Source organism: Octopus sinensis, linkage group LG30 (genome assembly GCF_006345805.1).
Source record: "Octopus sinensis linkage group LG30, ASM634580v1, whole genome shotgun sequence".
In the NCBI taxonomy this organism is placed as follows: domain Eukaryota; kingdom Metazoa; phylum Mollusca; class Cephalopoda; order Octopoda; family Octopodidae; genus Octopus; species Octopus sinensis.
The window spans coordinates 4585520-4605418 of NC_043026.1; the positions used below are offsets into that span (position 1 = coordinate 4585520).

The 19899-nt window shown below is 39.8% G+C and overlaps 1 protein-coding gene across 1 annotated transcript; it reads right to left on the bottom strand.

Moving 5' to 3' along the window:
• Window positions 1-14371: 14371 nt before the first annotated feature.
• Window positions 14372-15097, bottom strand: LOC115226741. The gene has a single exon (XM_029797761.2). The coding sequence runs from the start codon at window positions 15095-15097 to the stop codon at window positions 14372-14374; it is 726 nt and encodes a 241-aa protein (XP_029653621.1).
• Window positions 15098-19899: the final 4802 nt, after the last annotated feature.

A 19899-nucleotide genomic window follows, 5' to 3' on the forward strand; every position in this document is an offset into this window, starting at 1 on the left:
TGTTTAAAATTGTGCACCCAAATCCATTCTTAGACATTGTTCATTCCTAGACGGGGATCACTGCGTTTCCATGACGGAAAGCAGAGGACGGTGGATTCACCGCACATGTTGGTCCGTATGAAGTAGACAACAGATGGATAGTGCCTTACTGCCCAATCCTGTCGAAGGCATTCGATGCTCACATAAATGTCGAGCTCTGCCATTCTGTAAAGTCAATCAAATATGTGTGCAAGTACATCAACAAAAGCGCTGATGCTGCTGTGTATGGCCTGCAACCAGATGGAGTCCGAGATGAAATAACGCAATACCAAGTAGGCAGGTACATAAGTAGTAACGAAGCCTTTTGGCACATTTTCGGGTTTCCACTGCATCAAAGACATCCGCCAATCCAGCAGCTTGCAGTGCACCTTGAAATCGGAGAGCGTGTATACTTCACCGCTTCCACTGCTGCTCGACTGATTGAGCAACCAAAAGATACAACACTCACGGCTTTCTTCAAACTCTGCCAGGTAAGACCTGTTTGCACAAGATCTGCTTTATCCTCAAGTCCCGTCATACTACACATGGAATAAGTGGCAGCGAAGGAAGTCAGGCCGAACCGTTGATGGTCACCCTGAGATTAAATTTGATAATTGCCTCGGCAGAGAGTACACGGTTCACCCGGGCCAACAAGAATGCTTCTACCTCCGATTGCTGCTTCACGAGGTAAAGGGTCCAAAGTCCTTCGACCAATTAAAGACCGTGAACGGCCATACATGTGCTACATTCAGAGAGGCTTGCTTACTACATGGGCTGCTAGAAGACGGTGTGCAGTGGGATGCTACGCTTGCGGAGGCTGCTGTTTCACAGTCACCGAAGCGTCTCAGAGCTCTGTTTTCTGTACTCCTGCACATTTGCCAACTTCCCAATCCCCATTCATTGTGGTTAAAGAACAGACACGACCGACCAGAAGACTTCCATTACCAGGCCCAACTGCATCATACCTGCTTGCCAGCTGAAAATGATTTCATTTACAACTGTGCTTTACTTGACATAGAGAACAAGACTGTTTCTCTGGGAGGTCATACCTTACCTCCATATGGGCTGCCGCAACCAGTGTGCCACAGGACGCCTTCAGTACAAACAGAGTTGATACGTGAAACGTCCTATGATACTGAAGCCCTTAATCAATACATCCAGCAAAAGGAGCCCAAACTTCTGCCTGAGCAACAGAGGGCTTACAGTACCATCTTTGACCATATGCAGAAACAAAAAGCGGGTATTTTTTTCTTGATGCACCTGGAGGGACCAGAAAAAAAACGTTTGTTATTCAGCTTCTGATATAATGGAAATCCACACCATCTGAAATGTATTTGTTGAAAATTTCATTAAAAAATATCAATTTTTTCTGGAAGTTAGGAGGGAGGCACCTGTGTTAGTATACTTAATTAACTATAAACACACTGTCTGGTAACATATAAAATATAAACTGAAGCTAAAACTTATTAAAATATTCTTATTGTTTTTATTTCAACTTACCAGAGAATGGCTCCTGGCTCGTTTGACCAGTAAAGGTGAAGGAGTAAAAAAACGAAGACATTTCGACTTGTCCGGGCTATTACAGACAAATTAACAACAATTTGACTCGAGAGATAAACACAAACCACTGCAAAACACCCACCAAATTAGCCGGAAACACACACACGTCCATTTCATGTATCTTCTTTCAATTTCTGCTCTCTGCAAATAAAAGTATTATGGATACAACTACTTACAATAATAGGGTTTAACGTATAATTTCTTTCTATGTTCATAATTAAATCAATATTTTAATGATTAGACAGACGTCCAATAGAATAGCTCTCCGTCCCACAGGGTGGCATCTTGGGCAAGTGTCTTCTGCTATAGCCTCAGGCTGACCAATGCCTTGCGAGTGGATTTGGTAGACGGAAACTGAAAGAAGCTTGTCGTATACATGTATATATATATATATATGTATGCGTGTGTGTGTTTGTGTGTCTGTGTTTGTCCCCCTAGCATTGCCTGACAACAGATGCTGGTGTGTTTACGTCCCAGTCACTTAGCGGTTCGGCAAAAAGAGACTGATAGAATAAGTACTGGTCTTACAAAGAATAAGTCCCGGGGTTGATTTGCTCGACTATAGGCAGTGCTCCAGCATGGCCACAGTCAAATGACTGAAACAAGTAAAAGAGTAAACAGTATGCCCTGTGTAGGGCTTGTGGAAAGGGCTGTCTTCTTGGCACTGAAACTCCAAATGAGGCTCTGTCTCCAAAGGTTTAAATAAGTAATCACCAAGAAAAGAAATATATATATTGTGATTTTCGAAGAAACATAATGGAAAAGAGTGAGAAATTAAAGGAACTGATTTTTCCTGAAGAAAAAGGGAGACAGAAATTGTCACATGACTGTGATGTCTGTGAAAAGTCCTTCTCTCAAAAGGCTTACTTAAATAAGCACAAACGTATTCATACGGGAGAGAAACCATTTCACTGCGACATTTGTGGTAAATCATTCTTTCAGAAAGGTAGCTTGACGGCACACAAACGTCTTCATAAAGGAGAGAAGCCTTATCACTGTAATGTCTGAGGTACATCATTCTCTGACCAAAGTATTTTAACTACTCACATACGTGTTCATACAGGGGAGAAGCCATATCACTGCAATATCTGTGGCAAGTCTTTCTCTAAAAGTATTACCCTAACTAAACACAAATGTATTCATACAGGGCAGAAACCATTTGACTGTGACATCTGTGGTAAATCATTCTCTCGAAATTATAACTTGACTGTACACAAACGTATTCATACTGGGGAGAAGCCTTGTCACTGTGATGTCTGTGGTAAATCATTCTGCCAAAGTGACAGCTTAGCTACTCACAAACGTTTCCATATAGGAGAGAAGCCATATGACTGATATCTGTGGTGAATCATTTCCTATAAGTACTTAATTAGTCACTGATATATCTATACAGGAGAGAAACCAGATGATTGTGGAGTCTGTGGTAAATCATTCTCTTCAGCCAGTCTCTTCACTACACACAAACGTATTCATACAGGGAAGAAATCATTTGACTGTGACGTTTATGGCTACCCTCGTCACATCTACTCTGATAATGTTTATTTCTATGTCCTCTTCAGGAGACACTCTATTCTCAGATGTTACGATCTATATGGACAAATGAAATGGCAGTGGGAACTGCCTTTCCCTGTTCACCCTCACATTGCTGTTTTCCAAGGAACTCTTAATGTCCCCGACACTCAACTCAACAGGGTTCTTCTTTACAAGTATCAAGACCGGTCGTCTGCTTGCCTTTTACCCATTAAAAATCCTTATATCAGAAATCTAAATCTACGACTCAAAGAAAAGGAGAATGACCAAAAACTTGTCATTGGCGAAATATGTAATCTGTCCAATGGACAGTTGGTGGTGTCCGACATCAAGCATGATTGCTTGTTGTACATTTCTGAGGAAGGAGACATTGTGTCCAGATTATCTCTGCTGTCTACAGCCACAGATATATGTTAGTGGGGTTCTAATAATATAGGGGTCACAAGATGGTCGCCAGTGTTTTACAGTCCCAAATGAAACCTCCCCACAATTTCTATGGTGAATGTATAGATAAAAATGTTTATCTGTTAGACAACATGCCTATGTTTGTTATAAATGATTACGCTTTGGTGGTTAAGGATCTCGTTACAAATAATCAGCTTAATATTGACATGGCACATCTATTTTATAGAAACATCTGTGTCAGTGAAATGTTGTCTTCTAAATTCTATCTACAGGATCTCCAGGTTTCCGAGACAAACAACCAGTGCAGATTTTTCGTTTGGTTATTACTGAAAACAACTTGATTGCAATATACGACAGGAAAAATAAAAAACATAAGAAATTCATATTTGATGGTCATCTTTTGGATTCTATCAAATTGAATGTCTCTCCCATCAATATGTGTCGATGGCAGTCAAACCAACTGGTTATTACAACTGGTGATGGTGACAACCAAATGTTGACATTAAAAGTTGAATTTCAATTGTCATTGGTGATTTAGCAGACAAGAAATAAATATCATTGTATTGCTTCTTTGTCGGATGGTCTACTAGTATATAATTGGGATGGAGATGAACGTACTTTGTATGTCATTGATTTTGATGAAATCCATTCGACTGTGAGTATAATGAAGCAAATAGACATATCCGAGACATTATTGATGAGAGGTGGTGAGGTTATTGATTATGTTGAAGGCATATGCAATATTACAGTGACTGTTAATGATGTCATCCTCATTAGCAACAACAAATTCATCAATTTCCTCAGTAGTGATGGTCAGTATTTACATTCAGTTAGACACTACATGAAGTATATCAGTATTCATAGCAACATAACAGTTGATGAGAAAAGATATCATCTCTATGGTATATTTAAAAACATGGTGTGTTTCACACAGACTGGTGACCACAGCAAAATATATTTAAATGAAAGAATTTGTGTATGTAAAGTGGGCTTTAGCTGTATAAACAGTAAAGGGCCGAGATTTATTGGAAGTCACAGAAATAAATTGTATGTTGAAGGTTTGTTTCAGCTTAATCGGGAGAGATTCCCTGTTTGTCGGTTACAAACAGACGACTGTCCTGTTCAAGTAAAAGATTTTGATGTCTCTGAGGAAGGAAAGACAGTTGTGTGTGAAAAAGCCAATAATGGAAATGTTAAAATATTCGATAGAGACGGGGAGTTGCTATGTCATAGAGATGTTGGAAGTTTAGTTGGTGGTGTGTATTTTACAGGAGAAAGAGGGATAATGGTCACACTTACTCTCTCACTCTTTTACTCTTTTACTTGGTTCACTCATTTGACTGCGGCCATGCTGGAGCACCGCCTTTAATCGAGCAACTCGACCCCGGGACTTATTCTTTTGTAAGCCCAGTACTTATTCTATCGGTCTCTTTTGCCGAACCGCTAAGTAACAGGGACATAAACACACCAGCATCAGTTGTGAAGCAATGCTAGGGGGACAAACAGAGACACACAAACATACACATGCACATATATATATATATATTATATATATATTATATATATATATATATATACGGGTGTGTGTGATTGTGTATAGAAAAATATATTAATACAAGGAATTCCAACCGTGTCTGATTTTCACGTTTTATTTACAATCTTATAATGATATAATATAATATAATATAATATAATATAATAAAATAAAATAAAATAGTAGAATGTTAAATGTTCATTCTGATTGAACTAGTACTTTCATGCATTAAATTCTGCAATCTTCAGGTTCCTGTAGTAGTGGTGACATTCATGCTTCACAATTTTCAACTGTAGCGAGATGATTGAATCTGTGCTTTAAATACAGTTGTGTAGGCTCCAGATGCTAGGTTTTGCAAACTGTATTCTGACCAATCAGTGTGTAGTATCACTCAATTACTTAAGCTGATTGGTTGGTTGAGCTGATTGGTTTAGGCATCACGCTTTGTTGGACATGTCAAGAGTCCTGTATCTTGACCCTGGCCGAAGCAGCAATTGTTGGGCTATTTTTAGAAATGTTGTAAATAGCCTTCTTCAGAGATTTTTATTTCAATTGTCATCATCATCATTGTCAGCACCTTAATTATTGTTGCTAGTGGTGATGGTGGTGGCAATAGAACTTTTAACCCTAAATAAGATCATTTTCCTGCTATCTAAGTATTATTATTATTGCTTATTTAGCTTGGGTTCGAATTTATCAATAAAATTATTTTCTCTGATTTTCCTCTCGATTTCACTTGGGCTTTGTAATTTGTAGAATGGAAATATTATATATATTTTCCGGCCACATGTTGCTAGGTGGTTACTTAAAGATATCTGACGGACCTCTGGGTCTCTAATCTGTTGTCGGTGTACACGTGAGCATTCTGATAGTGCGTTTCCTGTCTGACCTACATATACTTCTTCACAATTTGGGCATTTGATGCAGTAAATTAAATTTCTGCTTTTGCAGTTCATATTCGTGTTTGTGAATATTTTCCCGGTGTTTGTGTTTGTATATTGGCCGGTATGTATGAATTGGCATGTGCCACAACGGCTATCATTGCATTTAGATACAGTGAATGTTTGGTCTTTGTTGCTAAGGTCAAATTTTGCCTTTGTTAGTAATTTTTTCAAGTTTTTAGGCTGTCTTTTACAAAGCACCATAGCTCGATCCGTGATTATGTCTTTTAATTCATTACTTTGGGCAATGATTGGTAGGTTTGCTTTGGTAATGTTGAAGATTTTCTGGTGACATGGGTTGTGTGTCACTATGAATGGTTTTTGTTTTCCTCTTCCTTGGGTTGTCCTAAGTTGTTGTATGGGTATTTTTATAGCCTGCTGTGTGCCATTTTCTATAAGTAGAGATGGGTATTTTTGTTTGAGCAAACATTCTCTTAGTTCTGTTAGGCGTTTGTTCCTGATATTTGCATCTTCTATAATGGTACAAATTCTTCTGGCTAGGCAGTATGGCATGTTGCGCTTTGTATGTGGTGGCTGGCACGACTTAAAATTTAGGTATTGATGTGTGTCTGTGTGTTTATAGTATATATCTGTGGTGTTGGTGGTGTCTTTTTTAATTACCATTATATCTAGGAATGGTAATTTGGTACTACTCATCTCCTTTGTAAATTGGAGAGATGGGTGTAGGTTGTTCAGGAGGATATTGAACTCTTCCAGAGTATTTAGAGATTCTGTCCAGATTATGAAGCAGTTGTCAAGGTATCTCTTCTATGCCTTTTCAATATACTTTCTAAATCCAGTGCCATAGTTTACCTCCACCTCTTGGTAGAGTTGTGGTTCTAAGTATCCCATTACAGAGTTGGCGTAAACGGGAGCAAACCTCGTTCCCATCGCCGTGCCTCTAATTTGGATGTAATTCTTTCCATTGAAGAAGAATGTGTTGTTTTCTAGAATAAGTTTGACTGTGTCTAATATAAATGGCACTGTGAATCTGCTGGGAATCACTTCTCTATGTTTTTCTAACCAGTATTTAATTGCCTTTATTCCTAAATCGTGTGGAATATTGGTGTAGAGGCTTACCACATCAAAACTTAGTAAAACTGATTTTTGTTTCTGTTGTTTTGGGAAGATGGGACAGGAAGACGATGTCATCCGTGATGAAACTGGGTATGTAAGTACATAGTGGTTTCAAAACAATGTCAATAAAATTGCTTAGACGGTGGGTAGGGCATGCTGGACCAGCTATAATAGGTCTAAGTTTTAGGTCTTTTGGATGTAGTAATTTTATGTACTCACTTTCTTGTTCTTTTACTGCCTGTTGAATATCTTTTGATTTATGTATTTTCGGTAAGCCGGAGAAGTTGCTGGGTTTTGGTTCGAAATTGGTGATGTAGTCTCTTTCATTATCCGTAAGTGAGTTGTAGTGTTTTGAGATCAGGTTGTTGATCTTTTTCATGATGTGGTGGTCTATATTTGCGGGTATTTCACAATAGAAGGTTGTGTCCTTCAGTTGGTCCTCAACCAAATCCTTATAGTATTTGGTATCCATAATAACAATTGCACCACCTTTATCTGCTTTGTATGATAAAATTCAGGACCGACATCTCCATTACCCTGTCTAAACAATCCCGCTACAAAGCCAAATACGAAGCTATCGATGATCAAATCAGAGACGAAATATCCAAACTAACAACCGGCAATATAGCAGAAAAAATGTGAGAACTATGGACCAGAGATATCTCAAAAGAAGTAAGCAGATCAAGAAAGTTTTGGCAGCGGAAACAATTATTTCTCGACAAATATGCTACAAATTACGGTAAAGACACCAGAACTCTGAGAAATAGCATTAAAAGTGGACAACTTCACAAACGCAACATACGCCAGAACACGTGGCAACATGAACACCCGTTTCACCACGAATCGAAGACGAACTACGGTAAGAACTCTTCCCTTTTTGTATGCAAACACCCTCATGCACACACCATGAACAAAAAGCACAAACAAAATAGATATTCTTTTGAACAGACCATTATCAGTAGAAATAAGAGGAGATCATTTCCAAGACCTCAACAGAGATTACCTTATCATGATTTCATACTTTCCTATCTTTCTTGTAATTCTCGGAGTTTTAATAGCTGTCCTCCCCTCACTCCAGTGAGAGCAATCCGGAAAAGCGGTTTCGAATCTCGATGAATACTTTTCCCTTCACTTATGGTGGAATGCAATAATCCTAATTAAATTACATTAATAAAATATAGACCTTATGCTTGTGCGTGTGTGAGGGGGGGGGGGGCGTATGTATAATTTTGCACAAAGACAATAAAACTTGGAAAGAAACTACCTACACTTAAGTAGAGAAACATTTTTACAGGGTAAAGCTAACACTAACTTCGAAGTTATTAATCAAACCAAATGTTAGAACTTCGAAGTCACTGTCAATATTTTCCCGGATCTTTTCGGTTTGAACGGCAGTTTCTTAAAATAATTTCCACGTAACTAAACACTTTTAAACTTCGTATACTGGTAGAATGTGTTTATAAAACATCTTTTTCTCTTGGCTTTATTGAGAAAATTCTATAGTTTGTAAGATATTTGTTGTTTTTTTTTTCTTCAATCTCTGCAATTTCAACCAATCAATGACGTCTATTGAGGTGAAAACATTCTATGCCGTATGAATATATCCCTCGTTTAAGAAACAGATTGGGTTTATTTACATTGCTGAAGAAAAAAAAATACCCTTCCCCCCTCCTAACCCTAACCCTAAAACAGATTGAAATGCAATAGATCGATACTAGTGTCATAATTATGGGTGACAATTTCATATGACACCGCTAGAAAAAACTGCCGTTCAAACCGAAAAGATCCATTTTCCCTCTTAATAAACACGTATGTATGTATGTATGTATGTATGTATGTATGTATGTATGTATGTATGTATGTAAGGAGTATTCATCGACTTAAAGTAGTAGGCATGTACTGTGTATGAGTGCTCTGTTTGGTTTACCATTGAAGCTCCAGTTTCAACAGCAACTGAACGTGTGATGTTGAGACCGACGATCAGAAGCGGTTATATGTGGTTATTCCTTGAGCAGATAAAAGATTAAAGTAAGATTGAAAAAGCAAGCCGTTTGCATCACTTGAAAAAGACGTTTAATTTAGATCGAGAATATAGCTATACAGAGTCTCTCTCTGTCTGTCTGTCTGTCTGTCTGTCTGTCTGTCTGTATGTATGTATGTACGTATGTACGTATGTATGTACGTATGTATGTATGGGAAGTGTCTTCCTATGATGCTGACATGCAGTGTCTGTGCAAGACCCTGCCTCAGTAAAGCTGGACTCAAGAGTCATCTTCGTAGTCATAAAGCGAGATGGATGAGTGACAACCTGGCCACTTGTGGTGGTGCTACACATCATACTAATTATATCTCTCAGGCATGTGGAAGAGAGTGTAATTCGACATGCAAAGGTACGTGAAGCCCAGTTACAACTACAGCCGGCTTTTTACCGGTAAAGGTTTTAGCAGCCAATTCTGTACAAGACATTGTAGATCTTTAGCTGGGCTAAATAGTCACATTCGATCACAGCTCCAATAACAGTTAAGCTTCGTGCAATGGCCATACTCGATAACGAGGGGAAGCCATCATGTATATGTAATCGTTTAAGGGAGCGTCGTCGCCATACTCCCCCAACAAACCCTTCTGACGAGCGCTCGAATTAGGTTTTTCTCCAAACACTTGCGTGAAAAACCGATTGGTAAAATTGGCTGAAATGTATGATTAATACTGTTAGTATAAATATTAATACGCGTACAGCATGTCTGCTACTGACGCAATAAGTCTTGTGCTGTATGCAACATGAATGTACTACAAATTATATCTATTGTAGTAATGTAAATTTTAGCCTTCACACACTGGATATATATAAACAAATGTAGTGGATGCGTGGATGTATTAATAAATACATAAGTGCTTTGTAAATTAAAGATTTATTATCACTACATCAATTTGTAAGCAATGCTACACATCGCTTGTACAAAATGCATATTAAATAGTGGTTGCAAATAATACATATTAAAGGAATGCATAATACAGGATACACATTAAAGCAGAATATGTTTGATGGTGTGTGTGTGTGTGTGTGTGTGTGTAAATCATGCATGACAGAGTCACCTTTCTGAATATTCTTTCGTCGTCCTCATAAATGCGTGACGTTCTCTTAAACGTTGGTTCGGCTTCTCTCTAGATACCTATTTCTCCGTTCTATTTATAACATCTCAAATAGCCAGAAAAATAGATATACCGCAAGAGTGTTATTGCGTACAGTAGGTCGCTGGTCGTCCTATTAAACTTCGCCTGACCTGCTCGGGTCAGAGGTCGAAGGGAGACGATCCATCATTTTTTGTCAGAACAAAGAGATTCTGATTTCGCGCCTTTTTGTGCATTGGTATTTTACGACCAATGATTCTTGGGTCTGATTTCGAATCCAAGCTTTGAGAAGGAAGTGCTAATTCTTACACTACCCCCCTTCTAGTGAGAAAGCCACAGAGATCGAACGATATTGGAAATGTATTATTATTATTATTTTTATTATTTTTTTTTTTTTTTTGATTGTGTGCATGTAGAAAAAAAATTTTTTTTTACACATTGAACGATAAAAATATGGATGAAAGAGTTACAATTTGTATGTGCTATATGGTGGGCAATATGTATATGTGCCCAGGCAGAATTATGTTGGTGCGTTGAAAGAGATGTGCGTCTATTGATTACTCGACCTACTAGAGGTCTAATAGAGACAAGGTATCTTTCAGTGGCGAAAAAAAAAATCGAGTGATAGCACGCATGAGAACAAGATTTGTAAATGTGTGTGGATATACAGTTAGCAAAAAAATATATTTATGAGAAAGCAAACATTTTGAAGAGAAAACAAAAAATATGTACATGCAAAAATGAAAGAAATGTTCATCGGCAAAGTTCGATTTTGAAATGTTCCGTAAAAGTTCATACAGACAGTTTTTGTTTTCATTTTTTTTTTCTTTACGTACACAAATGTTCTTTGATTTCTCTGGGTGGGTGATGCAGTTATGTGTTCATTAGGAAGATGGATACGTTAGGAGTTCAGAACTTACCCGAAAAACTTGCACAAACCTTGCTGGCCATCGAACTGTTCTTCCTGATTTGGTGTGTCGGGGTTGTGCAGAATCTGTGGTGTTCGCTGGAGTTGCCGAGTCTGTTTGAGGAAAAGAGGGGACTGAATGTAAGTCCTCCTCGATGAAAGCTTTTTTTAAACGATCAATCGAGACCGTATTTCGTTTACCTCCAATATCGAGGACGAAATACTTGGGTTCTCTTTTGATGACCTTGTAGGGCCCGGAATATGGTGGTCGAAGTTGAGAGGGTATCCCATCATTCCTCACGAAGACATGAGTCCATGTGTTGATATCTTTTGGGACACGTGAAACGACGTTCTGTTGTATGGGGCCTGAGGGTGATACTTGCGACATGGATGTTCGTAATCGGTGCACATATTGTTGTGGGTCAGGGAAGTTTTGTGAAACAGGTTCGATCATCTGCCCAGGTAAGGTGAGTGTTGTGCCATAAACGAGTTCGGCCGGAGTATATCCCAGTTCTTCCTTAATCATGGATTGAATTCCAAGGAGGATGAGAGGGAGATGTTCCAACCAGTGAGAACTGTCTGGAGCTGCTTTTATAGATGCCTTGAGTTGGCGGTGAAAGCGTTCCACCATGCCATTTGCTGCAGGGTGGTAAGCTGTAGTGCGGGTGTGTTTACACCCGAGGAGACGAGTCAGCTCGGTGAAAAGGTGGGAATCGAACTGACGTCCTCTGTCGGTGGTAATTGTTGCGGGTGTGCCAAAACGCGAAACCCATTGTGATATCAGCGTTTTAGCGACCGTTTCTGCTGATATATCAGATAGGGGCCAGGCTTCGGGCCATCGCGAGAACCTATCTACGCAAGTTAGCAAATATGAATAGTTCTGCGAAGGTGGCAGGGGTCCAACGATATCAATGTGAACGTGCTGAAATCGTGCATCGGGCTGTGAAAATGAACCGATTGGTGATTTTATGTGCCGGTGGATTTTCGCTTTTTGGCACGCAACACAGCACTTGGTCCATTCTCTGATATCCTTGTTGATACTGGTCCACACAAAACGGGTCGATATTAGCTTTTGAGTGGAGCGAATACCAGGATGTGACAGAGAATGTAGAGCGGAGAAAACTTCTCGACGATATTTCTGTGGTACATAAGGGCGTTGGTAACCAGTGGAAATATCACACCACATTATGGGCTGTGGATGATGGTAGTGGAACATGCTGAAATTTCAGAGATGACGAATTCCGGAGCTTTAGAAGTTCTTCGTCATTCTCCTGGTCAGCTGCTATACGTGCCAGATCAATTGTAGACGTGGTGTGGATAGCATTGATCTGCGCACGTGAAAGTGCATCGGCTGCCACGTTGGTCGTCCCTTTGATGTGGCGTATATCCGTCGTGTACTGCGATATGAAGTCGAGGTGACGAATTTCTCTCGGCGAATGGCGATCCGGTTTGGTGTTAAATGCGTATACTAATGGCTTGTGGTCGGTATATATGGCAAAATTGGTACCTTCTAGCATATGACGGAAATGCTTAACGGCCAGGTATGCCGCCAATAATTCCCGACTGAATGTGCTGTATTTGGTTTCCGCGGGTTTTAACCGCTTAGAAAAGAAAGACAACGGTTGCCATATACCGTCAACAAGCTGTTGTAGCACAGCTCCGATTCCGGAATCGGATGCATCAACGAGTAAACATCGTGGGGCGTCTGGTTTTGGATAAACCAACATGGTAGCGCTAGATAACGCTTTTTTCAGGGCAGCGAAGAAACGAGTTGATCTTCGGTCAGAGCTATATCTGCGTTTTTGCAGGTTCGCTGACGTAGCAAATCCGTGAGCGGTTGCGCTATTTCAGCGAGGTGGGGCACGAACCGTCGATAGAAATTCGCTAGACCGAGATATTCCCTTAATTTGCGGAGAGATGTGGGTGGTGGAAAATCCACGATGGCCTTGACTTTCTCGGGAAGGGGACGAATTCCATTTTTATCGACTATATGGCCGAGAAAATGAAGGGAAGCAACTCCGAACAAACATTTGGTAGGGTTGATAACAATTCCGAATTTACGTAAACGTTCGAATAGCAGGTGAAGGTGTTGATTATGCTCTTCGTCCGAGTTACTGGCCACGAGTATGTCGTCTATGTAGGCATAGACGAAAGGCAAACCTCTAGTCACCATGTCGATAAACCTTTGGAATGTCTGTGCCGCGTTTCGTAAACCGAAAGGCATACGCAGGAATTCAAACATTCCGAAAGGTGTAGTCACTGCTGTCTTTGAGATGTCTGCAGGTTCGACTGGGATTTGGTTGTATGCTCGCACCAGGTCGATTTTTGAAAAGATGCGAGCTCCATGCAGCGAGCTCGAAAAGTCCTGAAGAAAGGCACCGGATAGGCATCACTGATAGTGCTTTTATTCAGTGATCGATAATCGCCGCAAACCCCGCCAATCGGTCGATGATTTTTTTGGGACGCAGTGTATCGGCGAGGACCAGTTGCTGCTGGAAACGCGGATGATTCCGAGGTCGAGCATGTGCTGGAATTCCCGCTTGACGGCCTGGAGACGATCAGGTGGTAACCTTCTGGGCCTTGCAGCAACAGGTGGACCGCTGGTTTTGATGTGGTGGGTAACGTCGTGCTTTATCGGCTGGTTATGAAAAACTGGCCGGGCGACATCTGGATAATCATTCAGGATGGAACTGTGACGAGTCGTTGTCGTAAGCATTACAGTTGGGCTGACTGTGTCCATTCGAGCGGCTATACCGCGCACAGTAAGCTTGGTGGTGGTGTCGACAAGTCGTCTGTTCTTTATGTCTACCAGGAGACCGAAATGATGCAGGAAATCGGCTCCTAAGATAGGGGTCGGCAGTTTAGCGACGACGAATACCCACTGAAATGTGCGGCGTAGTCCTATGTTTAATGTTAGGGACTGTTCACCGTAGGTTGGAATGGGTGAATGGTTGACTGCCTGAAGACAGACTGATGTCTCTTTTCTTTTTCCAGAAGTGTTGGAGACTGGGATGATGCTGACTTCCACACCTGTGTCAACCAGGAAACGCGTGCCTGTTACACGATCGCAAACGAAAAACAGGCGACTGTGTGGGTGCGAACCAGGAACTTCCGTCGCGTTCAATTCCTGGCTGTGCCGTTTCCCGAACTGGGTGAGGAAAACGAGCACGGTACCGTACATTTTTGTGCCCGTGTTCTGAATGTTCGGTGGTACCCACACGTGTCATGTGAGTTTCGGGTAGCACTGGGGCTTCGAGACCGTCTGCCATCTCATCGAGATCGGCTGGTGCTTCGACGCTGGGGACTAAACTTTAGGGCTTGTATTTGGGCTGTGAGAATTTGTATTTGCGCAGCTTGCTGCGTCATTAATGCACGCAAATCCGAAATCTCTGAAGAACTGGTTTGTGCACGGAAAGGATTGGTACTGGGAGCGGCTGGCGTCACCGTCGATACCGTTGGATATCTGTGCGGTACTTCGGCTATTTTGTCAGCTAGCTCCGCCAGTTCTTCAAGGGATGTGTTTTCTCTGGTGGACGCGAGAACAACCTGGGTATTGGAGGGCAGACGCTGGAGAAAAAGTTGCTTGAAGATTTTTTCTGGGAGCGTCTCATCTCCGAGAAGCTGTTTCATTCTCCGAAGAAGCTGGGACGGCGTTTTGTCACCCAATTCTTCCGATATCAGAAGCTGGTGAAGTCTTTTTTGTTGGGATTCTGAGGTTCTGTTTATTAACGTGGTTTTTAAAACTTCATATGAAACAGAACCGGGTGGTGCCATGATAAGGTCGCGTATCACGTTCGTTATTTCTGGTGACAGAGAACTGATAACGTGAGAAAGTCGAGCCGCATCGCTCGATATTCTGTGAGAGGCAAACTGTGCCTCTATATGGTGAAACCACAATGTCGGGTCGTGGGTCCAGAATGGTGGAATTTTTAACGAGATCGCCGCTTGGAATGCCATGTCGATGTTGGCCGCTGGGTTTTGTTCCGGGAGATTCATTGTTTTCGTCGGAATTTTCAGTTGCTTCGTTGCTGGTGATGTGCAAACTGTAATTCTTCGACGCGGTTGATGAAGCTGGTTCCGGGGAAGGCGCGATTCGTTTTGCGGGGTCACCAAATGTAGTGGATGCGTGGGTGTATTAATAAATACATAAGTGCTTTGTAATAAATTAAAGATTTATTATCACTACATCAATTTGTAAGCAATGCTACACATCGCTTGTACAAAATGCATATTAAATAGTGGTTGCAAATAATACATATTAAAGGAATGCATAATACAGGATACACATTAAAGCAGAATATGTTTGATGGTGTGTGTGTGTGTGTGTGTGTAAATCATGCATGACAGAGTCACCTTTCTGAATATTCTTTCGTCATCCTCATAAATGCGTGACGTTCTCTTAAACGTTGGTTCGGGTTCTCTCTAGATACCTATTTCTCCGTTCTATTTATAACATCTCAAATAGCCAGAAAAATAGATATACCGCAAGAGTGTTATTGCGTACAGTAGGTCGCTGGTCGTCCTATTAAACTTCGCCTGACCTGCTCGGGTCAGAGGTCGAAGGGAGACGATCCATCATTTTTTGTCAGAACAAAGAGATTCTGATTTCGCGCCTTTTTGTGCATTGGTATTTTACGACCAATGATTCTTGGGTCTGATTTCGAATCCAAGCTTAGAGAAGGAAGTGCTAATTCTTACACATTCATCAACATTGTTAGTTTACGTTTCTTTGTTTGGTACTACTTTAAGAGGCATTCTTTCGATATAACTCGACAAAATCAAAACATTTCACTTCGGGTATCTCCGTGGGTTGTGGAGTTTAGATATAACGAAATTATGCCAGCAATGTCTAGTTTTAAACTTGAAGAAAGAAAAAGCCTTGCATATTTGTTCTTCCCTGTTTCAGGTGTGTATGTAAAATCCGCAAATTTCCAAGCAGAAAACAGAATCGAACTGTCGTTTGCTTCCACGTCTCTGTATCTTAGATTCTTGTTTCTTTATTTTTTCAGAATATCAGATGACATTGGCACAACAGAAGATATACAAAGCAGATATATAACATTGTTTCTATAAATATGGTGTAGATTTCTGTGAAATATTTGTTCTAATCTGATATTAATAGCAACACTTTTGCACTTCACTGACTGGAGTGCCAAGAGGATGAGATTGTGTGCTAAGTAAAGTTGGATACAAGTGTTACTAGAGAAAGAAACCAGTGGAAATATTTGTAAGATTAAACAATAGGAAGAAAACCAAGAAAAGTATATTTACATTGTGATTTGAGAGAAGTAATAATGGAAAAGAGTGAGAAGCTTAAAGAATTGATTTCCCATTAAGACATGATAAAAGGGAGAGGAAAGTTATCATATGACTGTGATGTCTGTGGTAAATCATTCTCTCAAAATACTTACTTAAATGAACACAAACATATTCATACACAAGAAAAACCATTTCACTGTGATATTTGTGGTAAATCATTTGTTGAATGACAAAAATTAACTTTACATAAACGTATTCACTCAGAAGAGAAACGATATCATTGTGATATCTGTGGTAAATCATTCTTTGAAAATAGTGTTTTAACAAAACACAGACGTATTCATACAGGAGAGAAACGATATCATGTAAATATCTGTGGTAAATCTTTCACTGAAAATAGCAGCTTAACTACACACAAACGTATTCATACAGGAGAGAGACCATTTCACTGTAATATCTGTGGTAAAACATTCTCTAACTGTAGTCACTTAACTGTACATAAACGTATTCATACAGGCGAGAAGCTATATCATTGTGATATTTGTGAGAAATCATTCACTCTCCGCAGTTCTTTAACTTCACACAAACGTCTTCATTCAGGAGAGAGACCATATCATTGTGACGTCTGTGGTAAATCCTTCAATAAGAGTAATACTTTAACTAAACATGAACGTATTCACACAGGCGAAAAGCCATATCATTGTGATATCTGTGGTAAATCATTCTCTGTAAATAGCAGCTTAATTAGACACAGACGTATTCATTCAGGAGAGAGACCATATCATTGTGATGTTTGTAGTAAATCATTCTCTAACAGTAGTCACTTAATTGTACATAAACGTATTCATACAGGCGAGAAGGCATATCATTGTGATATCTGTGGCAAATCATTCTCTGAAAATAGCAACTTAACTGCACACAAACACATTCATACAGGCAAGAAACCACATCGTTGTGATATCTGTGGTAAATCATTTATTGCAAGTGGTAAACTAATTATGCACGAACATATTCATGCAGGAGAGAAAGTATAACATTGTGATATCTGTGGTAAATCATTGACACCATTCTCTATAAATAGTAACTTAACTAGACACAAGTGTATTCACACCAGAGAGAAACAATATCAAAGTGATGTCTACTAAATCATTGTCTGACCATCAAGCTTTCACTTCATACAAATGTGAAGTTATTTCACTGATAAATCATTCACTGAAAACAGTAAATTAACTGCACACAAATGGATTCATTGAGGGGAGAAAGGAAAAGGCTACTTTGTATGGTTCTTTTGTAATCTTCTTTTTCTTTTTAATATTCCCGTGAGTCATGTAATTGACACCATGACTCTGAAAATAACGTTTTTACAAAAATTTCAGTTTTTGTCTCTTTTTTGAAAAATTTCTCTCAGCTTCCTCCTTTACTTCCATTCCCATTTCATTTTCCATGATGTAGGGACCTCTATACTGAAATTCCTCCTGGCAACCCTACACATGGCTCTTTGCTGAATATCACTTCCCTAATTTACTGTATATTTATTCATTATTAAATTTTAAATACTTTGCTCATTAAATGTGTTAACAGTTACGTATATTAGGAGTTTTTCAAACACAGAAATGCAGTAAAGTTGTCAAATATTCAACAACGAAAATATTCAATCTTTTATCTTAAATATATGAGACGTTCGGTTTCTGACATTTTCATTCTTTGTGTCTCTTCTGTCTTTTATGGAAGAGAGATGTCCATTATTTATGCAAGATTTGGCTGCTATTTCTAGCTATGGAAGAGAGATGTATACTATTTGTGCGAGATTTGGCTGCTATTTCTAGCTATGGAAGAGAGATGTCCAGGATTTATGCAAGATTTGGCTGCTATTTCTAGCTATGGAAGAGAGATGTCTATGATTTATGCAAGATTTGGCTGCTATTTCTAGCTATAGAAGAGAGATGTCTATGATTTATGCAAGATTTGGCTGCTATTTCTAGCTATGGAAGAGAGATGTCTATGATTTATGCAAGATTTGGCTGCTATTTCTAGCTATGGAAGAGAGATGTCCAGGATTTATGCAAGATTTGGCTGCTATTTCTAGCTATGGAAGAGAGATGTCCAGGATTTATGCAAGATTTGGCTGCTATTTCTAGCTATGGAAGAGAGATGTCTATGATTTATGCAAGATTTGGCTGCTATTTCTAGCTATGGAAGAGAAATATCTATGATTTATGCAAGATTTGGCTGCTATTTCTAGCTAAGGAAGAGAGATGTCTATGATTTATGCAAGATTTGGCTGCTATTTCTAGCTATGGAAGAGATGTCCATGAGGTATTACTTAAGAAGAGTGGTCCTGGTGCGTGCACTCGCGCATCCACGCTAGCTGCTTGTGACCAGTTGATTCTACAACGACTACATAGCAAAGTAAATAATTTTTTTTAAAACAAAGGAAATAAAACACAAATAAGGATCGACTAGTCACGACTAGCTAGGGCGAGTGCCTGCACCGGGACCACTCTTCTTAAGTAGTACCTATCCATCATTTGTGCGAGATTTGGCTGCTATTTCTAGCAATGTAAGAGAGATGTTTATGATTTGTGCGATATTTGGCTGCTATTTCTAGCAATGTAAGAGAGATGTTTATGATTTGTGCGAGATTTGGCTGCTATTTCTAGCAATGTAAGAGAGATGTCTTTGTTTTGTGCGAGATTTTGCTGCTATTTCTAGCTATGGAAGAGAGATGTCCAGGATTTATGCAAGATTTGATACAAAATGGCTGACGGTTAGTAAGGAGAGACACAAATAAGAAAGAAGAAAACAAAGGACCACTGAGGCGGTCACAGGAGTGTGACGAAAGAACTCTGGCCGAAATAAGATTAAGATTAATGTAAAAAATAAATAACACCAAATATATAGTGCGTGTGTTTTTATTGGCTAATCTGGCAATATGACCATTCCGAAATATAAAAATATATATATATATAAGTATATATATATATTATATATATATATATATATATATATATATATATAGTCCCTTCCAGACCTAGAATTACGTGGTGGTGGAATAGTGCAGTAGATAAAGCCATCTGTGAAAAGAGACGGGCCTGGAAAGCCTGGAAGGATGGGGGCAGCAGGGAACTGTACCAGATAGCCAAAAGGGAGGCTGGGCGGCAGGTATACATTGCCAAAGATGTAGCAGAAAAGAAGAAGTTTGCCAATGTCCAGCGTCGCGAGGATCAAAGAGCTGAAGTATTTCGGATTGCCAGACAGTGTGTCAGAGAAAATAGCGATGTTATAGGAGAGAAATGTGTCCGCATGGATGATGGGGCACTTGCTTTTACTACTAGTGAAAAGAAAGAGGCTTGGAAAAGCCATTATGAAAGACTGCTGAATGAGGAGAATGAATGGGAGGAGGAGAGCCTGCCAAATGTTGACCCAGTAGAGGGACCAGCTACCCGAATAGACAGCTCCCTTGTAGATAAGGCAATTAAGGATATGAAACCAGGCAAAGCCCCTGGCCTATCAGGAATCACTGCTGAGATGCTTAAAAC